The sequence below is a fragment of the Arachis ipaensis genome, chromosome B10, assembly GCF_059453495.1.
Source record: "Arachis ipaensis isolate K30076 ecotype BB chromosome B10, ASM5945349v1, whole genome shotgun sequence".
Classification (NCBI taxonomy): domain Eukaryota; kingdom Viridiplantae; phylum Streptophyta; class Magnoliopsida; order Fabales; family Fabaceae; genus Arachis; species Arachis ipaensis.
In genome coordinates this window covers 125001471-125022733 of record NC_142435.1, presented here as the reverse complement: position 1 = coordinate 125022733, position 21263 = coordinate 125001471, and the positions used below count along the sequence as shown (strand labels likewise).

Sequence of the window (21263 nt, the reverse complement as noted above, 5' to 3'; positions counted from 1 at the left end):
CTACTGCGAATACCACCGAGGCTACGGTCATAAAACGCAGGATTGTTTCGACCTTAAAGACGCCCTTGAACAAGCCATACGAGACGGCAAACTCCCAGAATTTACCAAAATCATCAGAGAACCGAGACACGCGGAGAGAGACAGGTCACCGGAGAGAGAAGGACGTAACCCGAGAACCCAAAAGCGACCCCCAAGAGAAAGTCCAGAAGAAGACCCGACCATCATAGTAAACGTCATCACCGGCAAAGATGCACCATGCAAGTCAAAATCCAAGATAAAAAAGGACCTCCAGGTAATGGCCGTCAGAAACCAAGCCCCAACTCCCGTGTCCAACAAAGCAATAACCTTCCTATCCGAGGACTGCCAGCACGGTACCACAGCCGAAGACGCACCCTTCGTGATCTCGGCGAAGATCGGAACCGGACTAGTCCGAAGAATACTAGTAGACACCGGTGCAGACTCCAACATCCTCTTTCGAGGGGCCTTCGACAAGCTTGGGCTCCGCGACGAAAATCTCCAAACGCACTGCAATGGTGTCACGGGACTCGGGGACAACTTCCTCAAACCGGAAGGCTCCATCACACTCCCCCTCACCATAGGAACCAGTGACAAGAGGAGGACACTCATAGCTGAATTCGTGGTCCTAAAAGACTCCACTGCCTACAACGTCATCCTCGGAAGAAAGACGATCAATGACTTTTCGGCCATCATCTTTACCAAATACCTCCTTATGGAGTTCATAGCGGAGGACGACTCCATCGGGACCATCCACGGAGATCGGGAAATTGCGGCAGAATGCGACAACACCAGCCTGGCTTTACGGAAAAAATCCCGCGACGCAGCCGGGATATTCCTGGCCGACCTAGATGCCCGACAAGACGGCCAACCTAGACCCGAACCAGAAGGCGACATGGAGAAACTGCAAATAGGATAGACCAAGGACGAGTACACCTTTATCAATAGGAACCTCCCTTATGACCTAAAAGAAGACCTTTCCCAATTTTTAAAACAAAACAGAGACCTGTTCGCTTTCACTCCAGCCGACATGCCGGGGATAGATCCCGACTTCATGTCCCACCGGCTAGCCGTGAACCCCAAAGCCAAACCCGTAGCGCAAAGAAGAAGAAAAATGTCAGCAGACCGAGCGGCTGAAGTCAAGAGACAAGTACAAGCCCTGCTCGAAGCAAACTTCATCCGAGAACTTCCCTACACAACCTGGTTAGCAAACGTTGTACTTGTAAAGAAATCCAACGGAAAATGGCGAATGTGCGTTGACTATACGGACCTCAACAAAGCCTGCCCAAAAGACGCCTTTCCCCTACCGAACATCGACGGACTAGTGGACTCCGCATCCGGACATCGATACCTGAGCTTTATGGACGCGTACTCCGGCTACAATCAGATACCCAAACACCGACCCGACGAAGAAAAAACGGCGTTCATCACCCCCGACGGCACGTACTGCTACACAGTCATGCCCTTCGGCTTGAAAAACGCCGGAGCAACATACCAATGGCTCGTCAACAAAATATTCCAGAACCTATCCGGAACCAAACTAGAAGTCTACATAGACGACATGCTCGCCAAAACTGACTCCGACGAACAACTCATCAGCGACCTCAAGGTCGTAACGGACACCCTAAGAAGACACCAAATGCGACTCAACCCAACAAAGTGCGCCTTCGGAATGGAGGCAGGAAAGTTCCTCGGCTTCATGATCACACAACGCGGAGTTGAAGCCAACCCGGAGAAATGTCGCGCCATTCTCGAGATGACGAGCCCAAAAAACCTACGCGACGTTCAGAAGCTCACCGGTCGACTGACAGCCCTATCTCGCTTTCTCGGAGCATCAGCCCAAAAAGCAATCCCCTTCTTCAAACTAATGAAAAAAGGAGCCCCCTTCATATGGAAAGAAGAGTGCGAAGCGGCATTCTAACACTTCAAGAAAATCCTGGCGGAACCACCAATCCTCGCCAAACCCCAAACAGGGGAAACCCTGTACTTATACCTCTCCATAACGGAAGAAACACTCGCGGCGGCACTCATCCGAGAAAACAAGAAAAAAGAGCAAAAACCTATATACTTCACAAGCAAAGTCCTACAAGACGCAGAGACCCGCTACTCGCGCCTAGAAAAACTAGCCTTTGCCCTCCTCACGGCGTCCCGACGCTTGCGACAATATTTTCAAGCCCACCCCGTAACGGTTCGAACCGACCAAGCAGTCAAACAGGTACTACAGAAGCCCGACCTAGCGGGTAGAATGCTAGCATGGTCCGTCGAACTATCCCAATTCGACATCAAGTTCGAACCCCGATACGCAATCAAAGCACAGGCTATGGCCGACTTCATCGCAGAGATGACCCCAGGAAACACCCCTCCCGAGGCATGGAAACTACACGTTGACGGCACCTCGAACGTCACTTCCGGAGGCGCCGGAGTCATTCTGGAAAGCCAAAACGGCGTCGTGATCGAACAATCAGTCCGATACGATTTTCCGGTCTCAAACAACCAAGCAGAATACGAGGCCCTCCTGGCAGGCCTAACCCTAGCCAGCGAAGTCGAGGCAAAAGTCTTGGAGATCAACACGGATTCGCAAGTAGTCAGTTCCCAAATCAACGGAGACTACCAAACGCGAGATCCCCTACTACAACAATACCTCGCCAAGGTCAACAAACTAAAAGAAAAATTCAACCAGGTAATCATACAGCACGTCCCCAGGGAAAGAAACGCCAGAGCCGACCTCCTCTCCAAACTTGCTAGCACCAAACCAGGACACGGCAACAAATCGCTAATTCAGGAGGTCGTCAAAACGCCGTCCGTATCCTTAACAGCCGACACCCACCTGACACACTCCCACCACAAGTCATGGACCTACCCCATCCTACAGTACCTCCTCAACAGGGAACTGCCCGAAGACCCTAAAGAGGGAAAACGAATAAAAAGGGAGGTCGCCGGTTATACGGTCGTCGCAGGACAACTATACAAACGCGGATTCTCGCAACCCCTGCTCAAATGCGTCGAGCCCGGGAGCACGGAATACATACTACGCGAAATCCATGAAGGCTGTTGCGGCCACCACGTCGGAGGTAAAACCCTTGCCCAAAAAGTCATCCGCGCCGGCTACTTCTGGCCCACGATCATCCGGGACTCCATGCAACTAGTGAAAAACTGCGATAAATGTCAACGGCACGCCAACATCCACCAAGCCGCCCCACATCAGCTCAGCATCATATCGGCAGAACGGCCATTCGGCACCTGGGGGATCGACCTTGTCGGACCTTTTCCCACGGCACCAGGCCAACTCCGATATCTCATCGTCGCCATAGACTATTTTACCAAATGGATCGAGGTCGAGCCGCTAGCCTCTATCACGGCGACCCAATGTCGAAAATTCCTTTGGCGACAAATCATCACCCGATTTGGGATCCTCGAGATCGTCATCTCGGACAACGGAACCCAGTTTGCCGACACCAAATTCAAGGAATTCCTAAACGGGCTACGCATATCCCATCGCTTTAGCTCGGTAGAACACCCCCAAACAAACGGACAAGTGGAATCAGCAAACAAAATAATAGTCAAAGGCCTCAAGAAACGACTCGACGAAGCCAAAGGACTATGGGCAGACGAACTCGGATCGGTCTTATGGTCGTACCGCACGACCCCGCAGACAGCTACCGGGGAAACCCCCTTCCGATTAACCTACGGCACGGAAGCTATCATCCCAGTTGAAATCGGCGACCCAAGCCCACGAAGAACAATCGGAGGCAACGACGAAGAAGCAGAACGAGACCTCACTAGCGAAATAAGAAGCGTAGCCCACCTCAGAGAGCTAGCCCTAAAACAAAGAATCAGCCTGAGATACAACCACGGAGTCATTCGGCGAGAGTTCACAACTGACGACCTCGTCCTACGGCGAAACGACATCGGTCCCCCAACCCTGGGAGAAGGAAAACTCGCCCCCAACTGGGAGGGACCATATAGAATCAAAGCTGCAATCGGGAAAGGAGCCTACAAACTCGAACGGCTTAACGGTAACGAAGTCCCGAGAACGTGGAACGCCGCCAACTTACGGCGATACTACTCCTAAAACCAACCCAGGTCTCCATTTCCCCCCTCCCCCGTTTCCTTTTACGCTTTCGCTTTACTTATTTGCAAAATTACATTTACATTTCAAAAACTACGCCTATGTATCAAACTCGGGTACTCTTTCCCGCCAACAACGGAGGGTTTTAACGAGGCCCACCCATCAATAAAATCACATTACAAAGCTATCCCTAAATTCTTTATTTCTCACACAATGTCCCAATTACGGAACAAAATCACGGCCACAACTGGAGGACCGATCACCCTCCAGGCCCAACCCACGGATATCCATATAAACCCGACCACACGACGGTCCACTCATCCCAAATACGGGAAAAAGATTAATTAAACGGAATAGCTTTTAAACGGAACATACGAAAAGAGCCTGAATGGCTCGAAAAGTTATTAAAACAAAAAATCAAAAGTTACGGAGTTACGGTTACACGGCCCACGGCCAAACCAAAAGTATCCAAAAAACAAAGTAAGTCTAAAAAAGCGGGAGAACAAAGATTACAAAGATAAAGCTACTCGAGGTCGACTATCCGGCCATCACGAACGGTCTTGAATGCTCCCATCACGGACACATCCACTCCCGGAGCAAGCACCAGGGCCTGCGCCTTCATCGTCTCCTCAGTAGCAGCAATTGCATCCTTAGCATCGGCCAACAGTTCCGTTTTCTCCCTTTTCAATGTAGCAACCTCGGCATTCAGAGCCTCCGTCTCACCAAGAAGTACGGCAGCCCGGGAACCCGCATCGGAAGCCTTACGCCGCTCCTCGCCCAGCTGAGAAAGGAGTGAAGTCTCAACTTCGGAAAGCCGGAGAATCTCCGCCCCAGCTTCCTCAGAAGACTTCACCGCTTTCCCCCTCGCAATCTCGGCAGCATCGAGCTCCTCCTTCAACTTAGCCACCTCAGCCTGAGATTGACGAAGCTTCTTATCCAATAAACCAACCTGAGCCATCACAGGCTCAGCCTTCCGAACAACAACAGCAGAGCGAAGGAGAGCACGATACACCGACTTGGTCTGGAACGAGACATCACAGCCATCAAAATAAGGCTCCGTACCAGGCATCAAATGCTGATCAATAAAATCCGGAGCATCAAAATGACGATCCATCACACTTGGCACCAAACCCTCCTCAAAAGTCTCGCTGCTCGGGTCCTCGGGCCTCTTTCTCTTCCGAGAAGCCTCAGCAGCCGACACTACCACAACCTCAGGAGAGTTCACATGGCCAGGGGAAACTTGAACCTCTGCCCGAGCAGCCGAGGAAATCACCTCCTGGGAAACCGGTTGAGATTCCACGGCAGGATTGGAGACAGGGGTAGAAGGAGACGAGGATCCCTCCTCCCGACCCATCGCCGCCTTCAACCTAGCCAGAGAAGTCAGCCCACCAGCCATCTCAACTGAAAGAAATAAAAAATAACAAGATTACAAAAAGGCAAGAATAGAACATACGAAATCGGGAAAAGAAGACAAAGCACACACCGATATACACCCGACAAGCCTCGGGATCCCCCATAACGTCCCGAGGATTCAACGGACGCTCACCAAATAAATGCCACAAAACATTGGCAACGTCCTTATCCTCCTGGGACAAGCCATCGTAGGTGAATTTAGTTAGAACCGACGGGCCAGCCTGGAAATTCCAGTATGTCGGAAACCGACGAACGCCCTCCGGTGACAGCCAGAATGGATGGTGCCCCTGGACAGGACGCACCTTAAAATACTCCCATTTAAAACCATGAAAAGAATCCTCAAATAAACCAAAAATACGGCGATGAGGCTGAGCCCGAAAGGACATATACCTCTTCTTATGCTTCCCCTCCTTAGTCGGAAGAGTGCATAAGAAAAGAAAAAGAAAAACAGGAACGGAAGCCGGAAGGTCGAGATACCGGCACACCAACTCAAACGACCGCACAGCAGCCCAGCTGTTCGGGTGAAGTTGAGACGGCGCCACGGAACACCGACTCAACAGATCCTGAACAAACGACGAGAAGGGAAGTCGCACGCCAAGCCGAGTGAACATCGACTCGTAAACCCACATCCAATCCGGAACGGTGGGAGAATGCAGATTCAAGTAACAAACGCGCTCGTCGGCATCCGGGAGGACGAGCTCATACCGCCCCTCCTCATCACCACCGCCACAGATGGCCCCCTGATCACGGAGCCGTTGAAGGTCGCCCTCCGTCATCCGCGACGGAACGCCCCATACATCACTAGTCACCCAACCATAACGATTGGGAACGCCCCTGGAAGGGGCTACTGGAGCCCTCACACCTTCATTTCTCCGCCGTTGCATACCTAAAACAGGGAGGAGCACCACCATCAGCCTGCTAACCCTAGACAGAAGCAAGACAGAAACCTACACACCGCTACCAAACCAACGCGGCGGTACACCGCCATCACCGAATGAATACGGCGGTGCTCGACCCCTCCAAAAACTCAAACAACCACCCCCCAAAAAAGAGACTAGTTCAACGCAAAACTAAAAACAGGCAGAACAATGCATGGCAAAAAACAGAGCAGCATTCACAAAATAACAGGAAAAGAATAAACGAAACGCGCTAACCTGGAAATGCAGAAAGAACACTTGAGGAAGCTCGAAAAGCAGAAGCAGCAAGCAAAAACAAAAAAAAAACGAAAGACCACAGAGAAAGGAGGGGACTTTCTGTTCAGAGAGAAATTCTTCAGAAGAGAATGGAAAAAGGAAAAAGAAAGGGAAACGAGCGAGGGAACTGAAATAAAAATCCAAAACGGTTTCAAAGAGGGGTGAACTGACACAATTACCCCTAGGCACAGTTAAAGCTAGTAGGGGCAGAAAAGGGAAAACGTCCCTTCACATTTAATGACCCTCCCTCGAAAAAAGAAACTGATAAAGCATCGAAGAACGCAACAGACACGGCAGAAGCGGAGGAGTCTCGTCAAACCAAAAAACGGTCAGACGAGCCCCCCAGCGAAACCGGAACCAAGGCACCGACCTCCCTCCAGGAAACAAAACGAACTCCCGAGACGAACCGAAGCCCACGGACAGGCATCACGCCTTTCAAGCGACGGACCGACCTTGTTCGCTCTCCCGCTGCGGGGGCAACTGTTACGGATCCGGCCCACTATCCCGGATCCAAGACCGAACCCAACACCGGTTCCCCGGGTCCGACCCGTTCCTCACTTCTAGAAGGCCCGAAAACGGCATTCTCAGACTCCTAACCGACTTTCGAATTCAAACGTCTCCTTTATCTTAGCCAAATAAGATAAGATAAGATATTCTCCATCACCTATAAATAGAGGACTCAGGTCCCTCCAGGTATTCATTCATTCCACACTTTCTACCTCTCAGATCCATTCTGACTTGAGCGTCGGAGTGTCTTTGCAGGTACCACCCCCATCGCCCCAGTCAAGTGATCCGGCATCCGCCTTGACCCGCAGGTTCCCGATCCATCTCTCAATCCGTACCAGAGACATCTTGTACAGTTTCTTTTACGGGGTGTGCGCTAGTTGATATAAGACTTTGCTTTCTGGAATGCTTGGTGACCTTTTGAAGGTGGATTTTGCAATAACGGATGCGACATTATCGAAGATTATTGATGGTTCAGTTCTGTTGCTTAGCCGCTTTGGTGTATGTGTTCGCATAACTCCATTATTTTGTCATCCTCGTGTATACGCATGCTGATCTATTCAAATGGTATATATTCTTGCACGCTGAACTTGAAATCTGCTGTTTTGACCTGAGTTGCTATTTGGATCATGTTCTTACCTAATAAAATGCGTCCAAGTTATTGCTTTACATTACCTCTGATTCCAATGTTTTCAAGTAGAGTGGATGTATGTTGTGTTCGTGTGTATAGGATGTTTCAGGTATTTAATCGGAGCGGCATCATGGAGGAAGATTTGCCTACAACCATAACCGTTTTCTCTTTTCTGTTTTCACCGTGTATTGTAAAGATTGTACTGTGGATTCTTGATTTCTTATAGTGGAATGCTTTTATTATTTTTCCCGTGGATGTAGGTCATTTGACCGAACCACGTAAATTCCCTGGTCTTCTTTCCCTATTACTGGACTAATTATTTTATGCGTTTCGGCGGCTGAGAGCATCAAGTCAAATAGGAATAAAATGGAACAGGTCATGATCGTAAATTTGTAATTGAAATTCCAGAAATGCAAAGTGCACTAGCAAACTGATACTACTGTGAAGTCAGTTTAGTAAACTAAAACCAAGTTTAATAACCGTTGAACAATAACCCAATGGTAAGATATATTGAATTCGCGAAACTCTAAAGAAACTGGTAACTTCGTTAGCAATTCTAGCGGTAATGGTCTGACCTAGATAAAATTCTACTTCGAAGAAAATCTTACTTCGGATAGGCCAAATCATTAACATTTTTTTTTTCAAAAATGTAAGTTTATCCTCGTTCAGTTCCTGCTCTCGGGACCACTATCTTTCACCTTCCAACTTCACTTCATCTCTCATCCCTATATCACAACACTTCTGCTATCATTCCCTTTGAAATCATCACCACCAGCAATAATAATACTAAAAACAAATATTAAAATTAGAATAATAATATTAACAATATCAAACATAACTCAACATCAGAACAGACAGAGAAGAGAAGAAAGGAAAGGAAAAGGCAAGGCGGTGGATGCTGGTGTCACTGTTGCTGGATAAAGAGGAGGATAGAGATGAGAGGAGGGGGAAAGAGCGCGAGAGAAAATGCCCACGTGCATAGTTTAAAACACCATATTGGACCGGTTTGTTCGATCAAAAAATCGATAAATCGGATCTCTAATCGGTTCATTTTAATTGAAAAACCGTTTAAGATAAAAAATTGGTAAGAACAGGTTAAGCTGGTGAAAATCCGTCAAAATGGATGAAAATTGGTAAAAAATCAGTCTAATTGAACTGTTCAAGAAAATTTTCCAAAATTGTGAAGATACGATTTGAACCTAGAAAAATCTTATACTGTATATTCTCCTTGTCACTAAATCATGATATTTCTCATTATTTCATATACTAAATATTAATTATATAGTGAAATTACACAATAATTTTATTATATTATTTTAATTTTATATTTATTTATATTTAAATTAATTATATTTCTTATTATTTATAATTATTAATATAAATATGTATAAATAAAAAATATTAAATATTTTTATTAAATACAATATAATTATTTTTTTATGATTATGTGATATTTATTAATATTATTTTTAATAAATACATATAATATAAATAATATAATAAATACAAAATACTTTAATATAAAAATAAAATTAAAAAATCTTAATAATAATTGTACAATTTAATTAGCTTTGGTTTCTGTCTTTATGTATATTGTACAGAAGATATATATATATATATATATATATATATATATATATATATATATATATATATATTTCTTTATGTGTTGCTTTATTTCTTTTTGTGTTTGTTTGTGTTGCTTAATTTCTTACAATCATTTGATTCGTTTTTAAAATAAATATATGTCGATCGAATGCTAATTTGATTACAGGCTTAATAATAACAATTAGGTATGTTTTAAAAAAGCAAGTTAGTAGTGTTTAGTTTTCAGTATGACCATGATGTGTTAGAAATTGGGTCGTTACAATTTGGTATCAGAGCAGTTTTTTCTGTTAGAGCTTGGGAAAATGGACTGAATTATGCTTCATTGCATACTCTGAGTTGTGTCTCATGCATTTAGGATATCTTTGTGATATGGATTGCATAACTGTCATTATATATTCATTTCAGAGACTATTCACACTTTACCTGAAATGTTAAGACTGACCACCTTAATATGAAATGTTGGGTGTGAATAAGATCTTAATGGCTGCACGGGGATGAGGATGCGGTAGGCGAAGTGAAAATTCAGGAGATATTCCGAGGAACGACGCGGATGCTGTTATAGCTATCGTAAACACCATGGCTGATGCTGTGCGTGAAACGATGACTTCTACTACCCGAGCAATTGACCGTTTAGGGGAGAGGAATGATGAACGTAATGGTGAGCGCAATGAAGATAGCAACGGTAATGAGGATGCCGGATCACGAAAAATCTATGACGCTGGCAGTTTTTCTGAAGGTAAATCCGCCTAAATTTAAGGGAACGCTTGTTGTGATTGAAGTTGACAATTGATTCCCTGGTATCGAGAAGCATTGCGAGTGCAACATGTGCCAGAAGGACAACATGTGGAGTTTGCGACATATATGCTAGAAGGAGAAGTTGAGTACTGGTGGCATAGAGTATAGCGGTTGCTACGGCAGAATGCTCGAGAGATTCTTTGGAATACTTTTAAGGAAGAATTCTATAATAAGTATTTTTTTTATATCAGTTCGTGATGCCAAGGAGATGTAATTGATGCAGTTGAGGCAGGAAAATATGTCAGTAGCAGAGTACACTGGAAGGTTTGAAAATTTCTGCCGATTCTCTAAGATCTGTCAGAGAAATTCAGATGATTTTGAATAATGAAAGTGTTTGAAGTTTGAATGAGTATTTTTTGACGAGTTGATGCATTCGTTGGTTTCACTGAAAATGTAAAATTTTGCAGAGCTACAAGAGTCAATTGATGGAATATTGCGAGAAGAAGATGGCAGTATCGAAAATAATTCGTCCAAGTTTACCACCAAGAAACTTTAACAATTTCAATTGGTATGTGGTACGATGAAAGATGAATTTTAAGGCACCTGGAGCACCATGTGCAAGGAAATCAACAAGCTAGGAACATTCCTATTTGCTCTACTATTGGAAATGGCAATAGGTTAAGACAGAGTGCTGACAAGCGACCTCAGCAGGTCCAAGTGGACATGACATGTAAACAGTATGGGAAGAATCATCCTGGTAGACCTTGTAAATTTGGAACGATTGTCCGTTATAACTGCGGTGAACTGGGGCACATGGTGAGGAATTGTCCAAAGAAGTTTGTTCAAGAATCAGTTAGGGTCTAACAGTAAGGACGGGTATTTGCTATGACCGCTGATGATACTGTATATTTGAACTCCTTGATTTAAGGTCAGTGTTATGTCAAGACTCGCTTCTTAACTGTATTATATGATTTGGGTGCGTCACATTCTTTTATTTCTTTAAGTGTTGCACATGAGTTGGGATTAAATTTATCGAAACTAAATTTTGATTTGATTGTTCATACACCCACATGCCAAAATACTTTGACTAGCCTAGTATGCCAACAAATAGAATTTGTCATAGACGGAAGAACCTTTGCACATTACCTAGTCTGCTTGCCTTTATATGGTTTAGATATTATTTTAGGATTGGACTGGTTATTCAAAAATCATATTTTTCTGGAATGTTTTGAGAAGACTGCTATCATTTTGCCTGAAAATGTACCTACTGGACTAGTATTATCCAATGCTTTCTATTTAAATTCTGTAAAAGTTACATGTGATGGGAGTAATGGTGAGGGGTACGTTCTGTTAATGGCTAGCTCAAACGGCAACGGACAAAGTCTGAAACGGATCCAAATGGTGAAGAAATTTTTCGATGTTTTTTCCTGAAGACATACTAGAGTGTTCTCCTCGGCGAGAGATAGATTTCGGCATTGACTTAATACTTGGAGTTGGACCGATCTTGATAGCACCTTATCGGATGTTACCATTGGAGCTAGCAGAACTGAAGAAGCAATTAGATGAGCTACATGGGAAGAAGTTTATTCGTCCAAGTGTTCATCGTGGGAGTTCCAGTACTGTTGGTAAAGAAGAAGGATGGCGAATAAGGTTGTGCGTGAATTATCGACAGTTGAATAAGGTCACTATCAAGAATAAGTATCCACTTCTTTGGATTGGGAAAGAAGACAAAGTCAAAGATTCTCTACTGTTTAGAATTGGTATCCTCAGCAAGCTCAAGTTTTTGAAGCTTTACTCTTATATAAAATCGTAAACGGCCAGCACTTGAATTAAGGTGGAAGCACACTATTTGGGTCTTCATAGCTTTCTAACTATACCTTCTTTTCCTTCATGGTTTAACTTTAAAATTTTCTATTCTTCAAATTTATCTTTGTTTCAATCAATGGAAAAAGGTAAATATGTAAGGTATCTATAAAAATCATTGAGAGAAAAGACAAAGAGAATAAGTTTGGAGAAAAGCCAGAAATTATATTAATTTCTTTTATTATCACTTCTGTTTTGTATTCATGAATATGAGAAGTTTCTCTTGCTAAGTTGGATGAATACTTAGTGGTGAGAGTCTAGGGAGTGAAGTTAGCCAAATCAAGTTTGGTTTGTCCCTGATAGGATTAGGTAGAATCCTTAGGAATTGGTGTTTGCAAATCTTTGATAAAGATAGTGCAAATTCTACCATCGTTGTAGTGAAAACTGGAATAGGCCACATTGCACATGGTGGCTGAACCAGGATATATGACTGGATTATTTCTCTTCTTTGCTCTTTTTGTTTTGCTAGTTATAAGATAAAATGAAGTTGTCTCCTACTTAATCAACTTCACAAAAATTATAGCAACACAAAGTGTTAGTTTTTCATCATTGCTTTGTTCCTGATTCATTCGGTGAGTGACAAAATAAATTTGTCACCTGCATAAGTAATGTTGCAGATTCTACAGTAACTCTATTTTAAATCCTAGTTTAAAATTTAGAAGTGTACAAAATTAAAAGATATAGATTCAACTTTCTCTTATCGAAGATATTGAGAATCTTTATATTTAAATTAATTAAATTAAATAATTAATATAATTAATTAATTATAATTGTTTGATTTAATAAAATAAGTTAAATGAATAAAAATATCTTATAAATATGTCATATAAAAATTATAATATTTTTAAAAATTATTAATTAAAATACATAAAAAATTAACTTAAACTAAAATAAAATAAATTCATTTATTCTATTCAAATCAAATAGTTAATATAATTGATTTTTTGTCAATCAAATAAAATAAATAATTAATTATAAAATTTTTAAAAATTATTAATCAAAATTTATAAGATAAAAAATTTAATGTAAATTAAAACAAAATTAATTTATTTGTTTCAGTAAAATCAAATAATTAATATTATTGATTGGTATAGTGAATATGGTTAAACAAAATATTAAATGAATTAAATAAAATAAATTAAAAAAACTTTTAAAAATATACCATGTTAGTTATACTATTAATTGAAAAAATTCAATTTTAATAATATATAATAGATTAAGGTTGTCAATGTATATTTCTTTCGAAAAATTTTAATATATGAAAATGATATTGTTAATATATGTTCTTCTAAGAAAAAAGATCAATAATATTTTAAACAAAATTTTAAAGATGTACAACATCAGAATATCCAATATTTCGATAACAAATATGATTTTCCGATGTTGTATATATCTTTAATGATTCATCTCCCCAAACCACATAAATAATCATTCAGAGGTGATTTTAAATATTGGAGATTTTATGTCCCTTCTCTCGCTTACTTTTATTTTTCAATTTTATTCTCGTTAATTTATTTTGAAGAGTATTAGGAACTAATATTTTTAATTAAAAAATTAGTTAATATTGACACAAATTCAAAGTGAATAAAAAATATATTAGTCTATATATTGTATAATGCAATTAAGTTCTATATACTTAATCAATAATGCTCTATATCATTATAAAAAATGCATTCAAGTTATCCAAGCAATTTGGGTCAGACGCGCCTCCCCTCTTACTCATTTGTCATACACGCGCTACATATAACTTGCTACAACCTAAAACTTTGTTTAACGTAAATCTTCTGCTGCAACCTAAACCTTCTTCTTCTTCTTCTTCTTCTTCTTCTTCTTCTTCTTCTTCTTCTTCTTCTTCTCTGCTCGCGTTCTTCTTTATTGATCTGCATTGCCTTCAACGTAATAAACTTCGCCGTTCTCCTCTGGCCGCGCTCATCTTCTCATTTTCTTCTTTCGATCTACTTACATTGCATTTATCTTCTTCCTATTCTTCTTTGTTTTCTTCTTCGATCTGCACTTTTGAATCGAAACAATGAATGATTCAACTTCAAATCAGTTGAATGAGAGAGAATTGGATTATTCTTCTGAAACGAATCAATTAGACGAGGTTTGGATTATTCAATTTTGAATCGAATTGAATGGAATGCAATTGCTAACTTGAATTGAATTGTATTGAATGGACACAAGTGTTCTGAATCTGAATTGAATTCAATTGATTTGATAATCTCTAAATTGTAGATAGATGTGTTTCAAATTTGATTTTATATAATGGATTATGTTTCGTTCATTCAGTACTATACAATTGTCTCACCATGAGTACGTGTTCGGTTCATTATGCAGAAAGATGTTTGAATTTGATTTTATATAATGGATTATGTTTTGTTCATTCAGTACTATACAATTGTTTCGTTCATTCAGTACTATACAATTGTTTCACCATGAGTACGTGTTCAGTTTATTCTGCAGAAAGTTGTTTGAATTTGAATTTATATAATGGATAATGTTCCATTCATCTAGTTCCATACTATTGTTTCACCATAATAACATGTTCGGTTCATCCTGCAGACCAGGTGTGTTGTGGATGAACAATTTGTCCCAAAGGTGGAGATGATTTTCAAGACACTAGAAAAGCCAGAAAGTTCTACAAATATTATTCCAAACTTGCCAATTTTTCTACCAAAATAAGAAACACGACTCAGAAGGGAGACGAGGTTAAGAATCAACTAATCGTATGCAGCAGAGAGGGGAGATGAAAATCCAAGATATCTCCAACTCTGAAGACAAACCCCTCAGTCGGCATAAACTGTCCAGCCAGGATCTACGTACATATAATGAAGGACGTCGGTCTCTGAATAATTTCCAAAGTTGTTCTGAATTACTCACACCACTGCTGTCCAGACCGTGCAGAGATGCTCAAACAACATAGGGAGCTAAGCATGTTCGTGCGTCGAACCATCGAAACCAACGAGGAAGCCAAAATCAGACCAAGCAAAACTTATCAATCGTTTGTAGCAACAGCCGGTAGTCACCGAAAACTCAGTTTTATAAAAAAAGACGTGAGGAATTACATCACAAGGAAAGTACGGAATGTTTCCGAACAAGACGATGCCAAAGAATTGGGAAGCACCTACTAAGAATGAAAAAGAAGAACCAAAATTTATTTTTTGAGCTCAATCTCGAAGGCGATCACTCCATCAAACATGCATTCTGAGCCGACGCAAGAAGCAAGGCTGCATGCGAGTATTTCGGAAACGTGGTTTCATTCGACACTACCTACAACACAAACAGGTATTTGGTTCACCCAAATTCAGTCTTTATGTTCACCAAATCCACACATTTCGGTTCATCACATTGTGAGAGTGTTGATTTATGCAGGTACAATCTGGTTTTTTGTTCTTTTGTGGGCGTGAATCACCACGGTTAGTCGACACTTCTCGGATGCACGCTGATGAAAAACGAGGACATCCAATCATCAAATGGCTATTCGAGTGTTGGCTCCGTTGCATGGGAGGGAAGGCACCAAAAGGCATTCTCACCGACTAATGCGCATCGATACAAAGGGCCATCGAGATGTGCATGCCAACAACAATTTACCGCTGGTGCATCTGGCACATCATGAAGAAAATTCCAAACAAACTAAATGACTACAAATGACATGAAGAAATCGAACAAGAGACTAGCTACGTCGTTTGGTCACAAAAGACGCATTCGACAGAAATTGGAATGATTTTCTCACAAAGTACGGCCTCGGAGGCAACAAGTGGATCTCAGGTAACCGAGGTTTTAACTCAAATTATTTTCATGCCTTTATCTTTTGGGTCAAAACATGCACAGATTTCGGTTTAGTGCAGCTCATTAGTTTGGTTCATTCTGCAGAGCTGTACGAGGAACGCCATATATGGATTTTAGTTTACCTGGATCACCACTTCTGGGCTGGGATAAGAAGCATACAAAGAAGCGAGAGCATGGACGCATTATTCAATAAGTTCTTCACACGCAACAGCTCCCTAAGTTAATTTGTGAAGCAATACGACAATTGCCTAGCAAGTAGAGAGAAAAGAGAGAGAGAATTTGACACTGCAGATTTTCACACTGTGATACCGTGCGCAACAAAATTAGCAATAGAGGCGCAGTTTCAGCACGTGTATACCCACGAAAAGTTCAGGAAAGTTTAAGGACAATTCAGAGGAAAAGTGAACTGTATCACAAGATCAGTGCATTCCACCCTAGGTTTCACAACATACGAAGTCATAGAGCAGGTTTTCAACTCAACATTCAACAAATTTTTTGTCACCTACGATGTAGTATCACGAGAGGTAAAGTGCCAGTGCCTACTATTCGAGTCAAGGGGGCATACTGTGCCGCCATTTTTTGAGCGTCCTAAGCTTCGTGTGAGTGGATAACATGGCACCAAAATACATACTGGAATGCTGGAGCACGAACATAAAGAGGAGGCACACACACATCAAGAGTAGCGAAGACGAGCCTCTACTGGAGCTGAGAAGCAAGAGATTCAATGATTTGGTGTTTCAGTCGCACAATATATGCGAATTTGCATCCGAGTCTGAGGAGCTGACCGAAATTCTGCACCGGGCGTTTGATAATGTCATGGCCGAGATGCAAGAATATCAAGAGGGAAGCAAAGGAAAAAGTTCGTTATCCCACAAAGAAGCGACGTTGAGCGACGTGAACGACCTTCAAAGCTCGCCACGTGTCAGAACAACAGGCCGGTCCAAGAACAGACTTGGATCAAACTTGGAAAAAAAAAGATCTCAAACGCCACGAAGAAAAAGAAAAAGCCAGCTCTAAGCGAGGTAAAATTGATTTGCTTTTGATTAGGCAAACATTCATTTGTGCATTTTGCTAATATACGATTTATTTTCTCTTTTTGCAGCTGAATCTTTTAAACGGCGGACCGACAATTCAGTCAAGTTCTAGCTTTTATAATGCACCAGATATGAATTATCCCAAAGAGGATTATACGAGTTTCAGTTTTCATTAACATAAATTTTCTTTCATCTATGAGTAAATTTTAGTTCACTGAAGTTATAGGAGGTTTAATTTCTAACTGTTGTTAGTTTTTATTGCATAGTCACTTTTTTTGTTTTTTATATTAGCTTTTGTGAAATTCTTTATTAAATAGTCACTTTTTTATTTATTGAATAGTCAATTTATTGTGCTATGTCAGAGAGTTCAGGTGTTTCTGAAACTGAATACTGATATATACATTTTTTATTGATATATGCACTTTTTGTTCACTGTGTGTATTAATTTCTGCTCATTTGTTTATTTGGGGTCTGATTCCATTTATTGTGATCCTAGAACAAAACAGTAGCCAGACAGTTCCAACAAATATATACATCTTGAATCAGATATAAATATTAACATTAGATATATACATTAAGATTTACATTAATATTCAGATATATACATTGAAAGAAGCAGCGTTTGCTTTTTTAAACAAAATAGTGTTAATTACAACCAGTCAAATAAAGTATATCCTATTTACTACTATATATATATATCCCCAGATGTGAATTTACAAAAACGGCTGGAGAGGACAGCAGATGGCTTCGGGAGTCTTATTGCTTCAGATGCCCGAATCACTTGGTCTCTTATTTTGTTCAGTTTGTACAACAGAATATTTGGACCATATTCAAGCCTAAAAACATTAATATCTTCCTACATTTCAATTGAAAGAAATTATTTACATAAGAAATGATCCCAACTGAAATAAGAAATGAAAGAATTTTATTAATTTAGAAACTAACTTACTTGTGTCTAATCTTTATATTGATACCTCTTCCCGCTTTTGATCTTTCGAGGATCAATTGTTTCAAGCCATTTCATGATGTATATCGCATAATCATAGCTAAGCAAGAATTTAAGTAAAATACGATTAATAGTATACAAAATAAAACACATTTAAAATAGCACTATAAGAGAAAGATTTTTACCTTGTACGTTGACCATTCAGCTTGATATACTCTGCTTCTTCTCCATCTCCGTTCTCCATTAAAGGTTCTGACCCACCGTAAACCCTCATCTGGGAGACTATTAATCCCTGAAAGTGATAAAAACAGTGAATTAAAATTAGGTGAATCAAAATCAGCAACTCCACTAAATCGAACACCGACTTGAATAAAATATCATAAACATTGAATCAACAAGGGAAACATTTAAATAACTTACAACAAATTTGTTCAGTTTAATTCTCAAATAAGGTATTTCATTCTTCTTCTTGTTCAAAGGGTCAAGCACGTAGAATGACTTTTTTCGGACATCGGCAATCCACAACCACCAGTGCCCTCCATTGCAAATCAGCACAAACAGTTGAAATTTGGAAAAATGATAGAATATCTCAGTCCAAATGATAGCAAACGAGAGAATTATCAAAGAAGGTTTAGAAATCACGACTTACAAATAGATGCGATACAAGTTTTCTTTTGTCAATAAACTGGCGTGCATATCGATCGACATCGAACCGGTAGGCCTTCTTGGTCTTTAGATCAATGTAATCTTCACCATGGTTTTCCAACATAAACATCTGCAAAACAAATCTCAGTTAAATCACAAAAGAACCAGTAAAACACCATCCATGTGCTGAATAAAAGGACATAATTGAAGACACTAACAATCAAGTGAACGAAAATGACAAACTCCACTGAACCGAACACAATTCATATGTTAAATAAAACTTGATACACATTCAATCATCAAGAAAAATATTTTTGCATGCAAAAGGACATAACTGAAGACACTAACAATCAAGTGAACAAAAATGACCAACACTACTGAACCAAACGCAATTCATGTGCTGAATAAAACGTGATACATATTCAATCAGCATGGAATAAAAAATTTGGCTTACCACAATATCCATCGGCACACAATATATATCTTTCTCAAACCGGGGACATTTCATGTTGTTGAGAATCATGCAATGTGTATTGACCACCTACAGGAAGAAAATTTACGAGATATGCAGTATAAGAGTATTTAGAAAAATCATTAATGTTAACGCAATAGACAAAGAATTTACCGTGCTTTCCACATGTTCTCCGGGCATTAGAGACATGAAATGATGTCTAATCCCGTCGAAATTCGCTTGATGGTTCAAGATGAATAAGGGGTCATATTCATTGGTACTATCTTTGGTTTCTTTCACATGTGTCATCCAATAATAACACTTCTCCTTCAACTCTACCGTTATTTCTTTCTCTTTCCCTAGAGTTTTGTAAACTTCAGCAACTATGAAGCTCGGCTTGGCATTTGTTGCTTCAGCAAACTTCAATGCCGCCATTACCCCAGCATCTACAACCACCTCTATCAGGATTTCAAGATCTGACACTGATGATGAAAAATTATTGTATTACTACAATAACTCATTCGACAAGTATACCGAATTATCATTAAGTAACAACTCACAAGAGTGAGGTCGAATCCCACAGGGATTAATTGATTGAACAATTTTAGTTAGCAGGGTAATTTAGTTAAGCTGATCATAGATGAGTATTGGGTGCAGAAATTTAAATGACAGAATAGTAAATGACTTGAAACTAGAGGAAAGCTATAAAGTGCAGGAAATTAAATGGCATAAATGTAAAGAGCAGAAATCTAAATAAACTTAAATGTAAAGGGGAGTAGGTTGGTGAGCAGAATTTAAACAAAGCTATAAGGAAAGGGAAGAAAAGAATAGGGAGGATTCATTGGAGTTAGGAGATATTATATTCTCCGGATCAATCTCATATCATCTGTTCTTCAATCATGCAATTCCCTGACCCCTTGGCAATCATTAGTGGTTGAATCTCAATTCTTTGGTAATTCAAACTCTCTAATCTTGATCAATAGCCAATTTCTTGGTCTAATTGCTCATGAAGAGAGATGAAGCTTGTTCCCTGATTATACCACATATTCTCATGGATCCAAGCAATGGGTATATCTAGTGTCACAATTATCTTATCCGATGTGGAGCGCTCTGGCGTGCCACGCCCAGAATTTGGCGTGCCACGTTCCCTTCAATGCTTCCCATTCAGCCTCTGAAGAAATGAATTGGCGTGCCACGCCCAAGACTGGCGTTCCACGCCTTTGATGATTGATCAACTTGCCTTTTGTATGCTAAGGCTGGCGTGCCACGCTTGTACTTGGCATGCCATGCCCTCGAAGCGATCTATGATGCCTTTTTTTGGAAAGATGGCTTGGCGTGCTATGCCACTGCTCGGCATGCCACGCCCTTAGTGCTGGGCCAGAATTTCTTCCTGCTTGATGAGCCTGACGTGCCACGCCCCTTCTAGGCGTGTCACACCCTTGATAGTGCCCCAAATACTTCCCCTGGATAAGTAGCCTGGCGTGCCACGCCCCTTGTATCTCATTGAGCACCTCTTTCTGAAGATTGGACCAGGCGTGCCACGCCTTCGAGAACGCCCATGTTGTTGCACCAGTCTTCACTCTTTGGAATTTGTGCCTGGCGTGCCACGCCTATGCTCAGCGTGCCATGCCCTTTGTATTGCCTCTATCACCTTTCTCTGGAGAACATAACTGGCGTGCCACGCCCCTTATGTTGTGCTGATCACCCTTTCTGGAAGGTAGTATTGGCGTGCCACGCCCATAGTAAAACTTGATTAAACATCTCTGCAGTGTAGAACTGGCGTGCCACGCCCAGGGTAGCCGTGCCACGCCCCTTGTCAGACTTGAGCATTCCTCCTTTGGAAACTAGAGCTGGCGTGCCACGCCCATTGTAAGATGTTGGGAAGCCTTCTCTTGAGACAAAGCCTGGTGTGCCACGCCCTTAGTAAAACTTGAGCAACCTTCTCTGGTGGTTAGGCCTAGCGTGCCACGCCCTTAGTAAAACTTGAGCAACCTTCTCTGGGGGCTAGGTCTGGCATGCCACGCCCAGGGTTGGCGTGTCACGCCCTTAGTGAGACTTGGTGTGGCACGCCCAGTCCTTTTTGCTTGCTTTCTTCTTCTTTTGCTACTCTTTTCTCCTGAAATGCATACAAGAACCAATTTCAAAGTAATATTCTACTAATTCATGATATAGCTCTTAATAATGCATTGAATCAGTGAGAGTTTATCAATTCTATGGTCTTTTATGATGAGAAAATAGGTAGATGATGCAAGTTATCACAACACCAAACTTAAATTTTGCTTGTCCTCAAGCAAATTAGAGTTATATGTGTATTGTTCCAAACTTTTGAGACTTAACCCTTATGAGAATGCAACTGAAAATCAGAGA

The 21263-nt window shown here is 41.0% G+C and overlaps 3 protein-coding genes across 3 annotated transcripts; 1 reads left to right on the top strand and 2 right to left on the bottom strand.

Annotated features, from left to right (window-relative positions):
• The first annotated feature begins 295 nt into the window (after positions 1-295).
• Positions 296-934, top strand: LOC148581613 (uncharacterized). The gene has a single exon (XM_088492834.1). The coding sequence runs from the start codon at positions 296-298 to the stop codon at positions 932-934; it is 639 nt and encodes a 212-aa protein (XP_088348960.1).
• A 3673-nt stretch (positions 935-4607) lies between these two features.
• Positions 4608-5480, bottom strand: LOC148581612 (uncharacterized). Its single transcript, XM_088510271.1, has one exon. It carries the CDS (start codon positions 5478-5480, stop codon positions 4608-4610), a length of 873 nt encoding a protein of 290 aa, XP_088366397.1.
• Positions 5481-15214: 9734 nt separating this feature from the next.
• LOC148581611 (uncharacterized) lies at positions 15215-20456 on the bottom strand. Its single transcript, XM_088492818.1, has 8 exons — positions 20408-20456; positions 19071-19378; positions 18900-18986; positions 18450-18575; positions 17986-18092; positions 17829-17900; positions 17591-17690; positions 15215-15301 (listed from the first exon to the last, which is right to left on the bottom strand). Exons 1-8 carry the CDS (start codon positions 20454-20456, stop codon positions 15215-15217), a joined length of 936 nt encoding a protein of 311 aa, XP_088348944.1.
• Between the last annotated feature and the right edge of the window lie 807 nt (positions 20457-21263).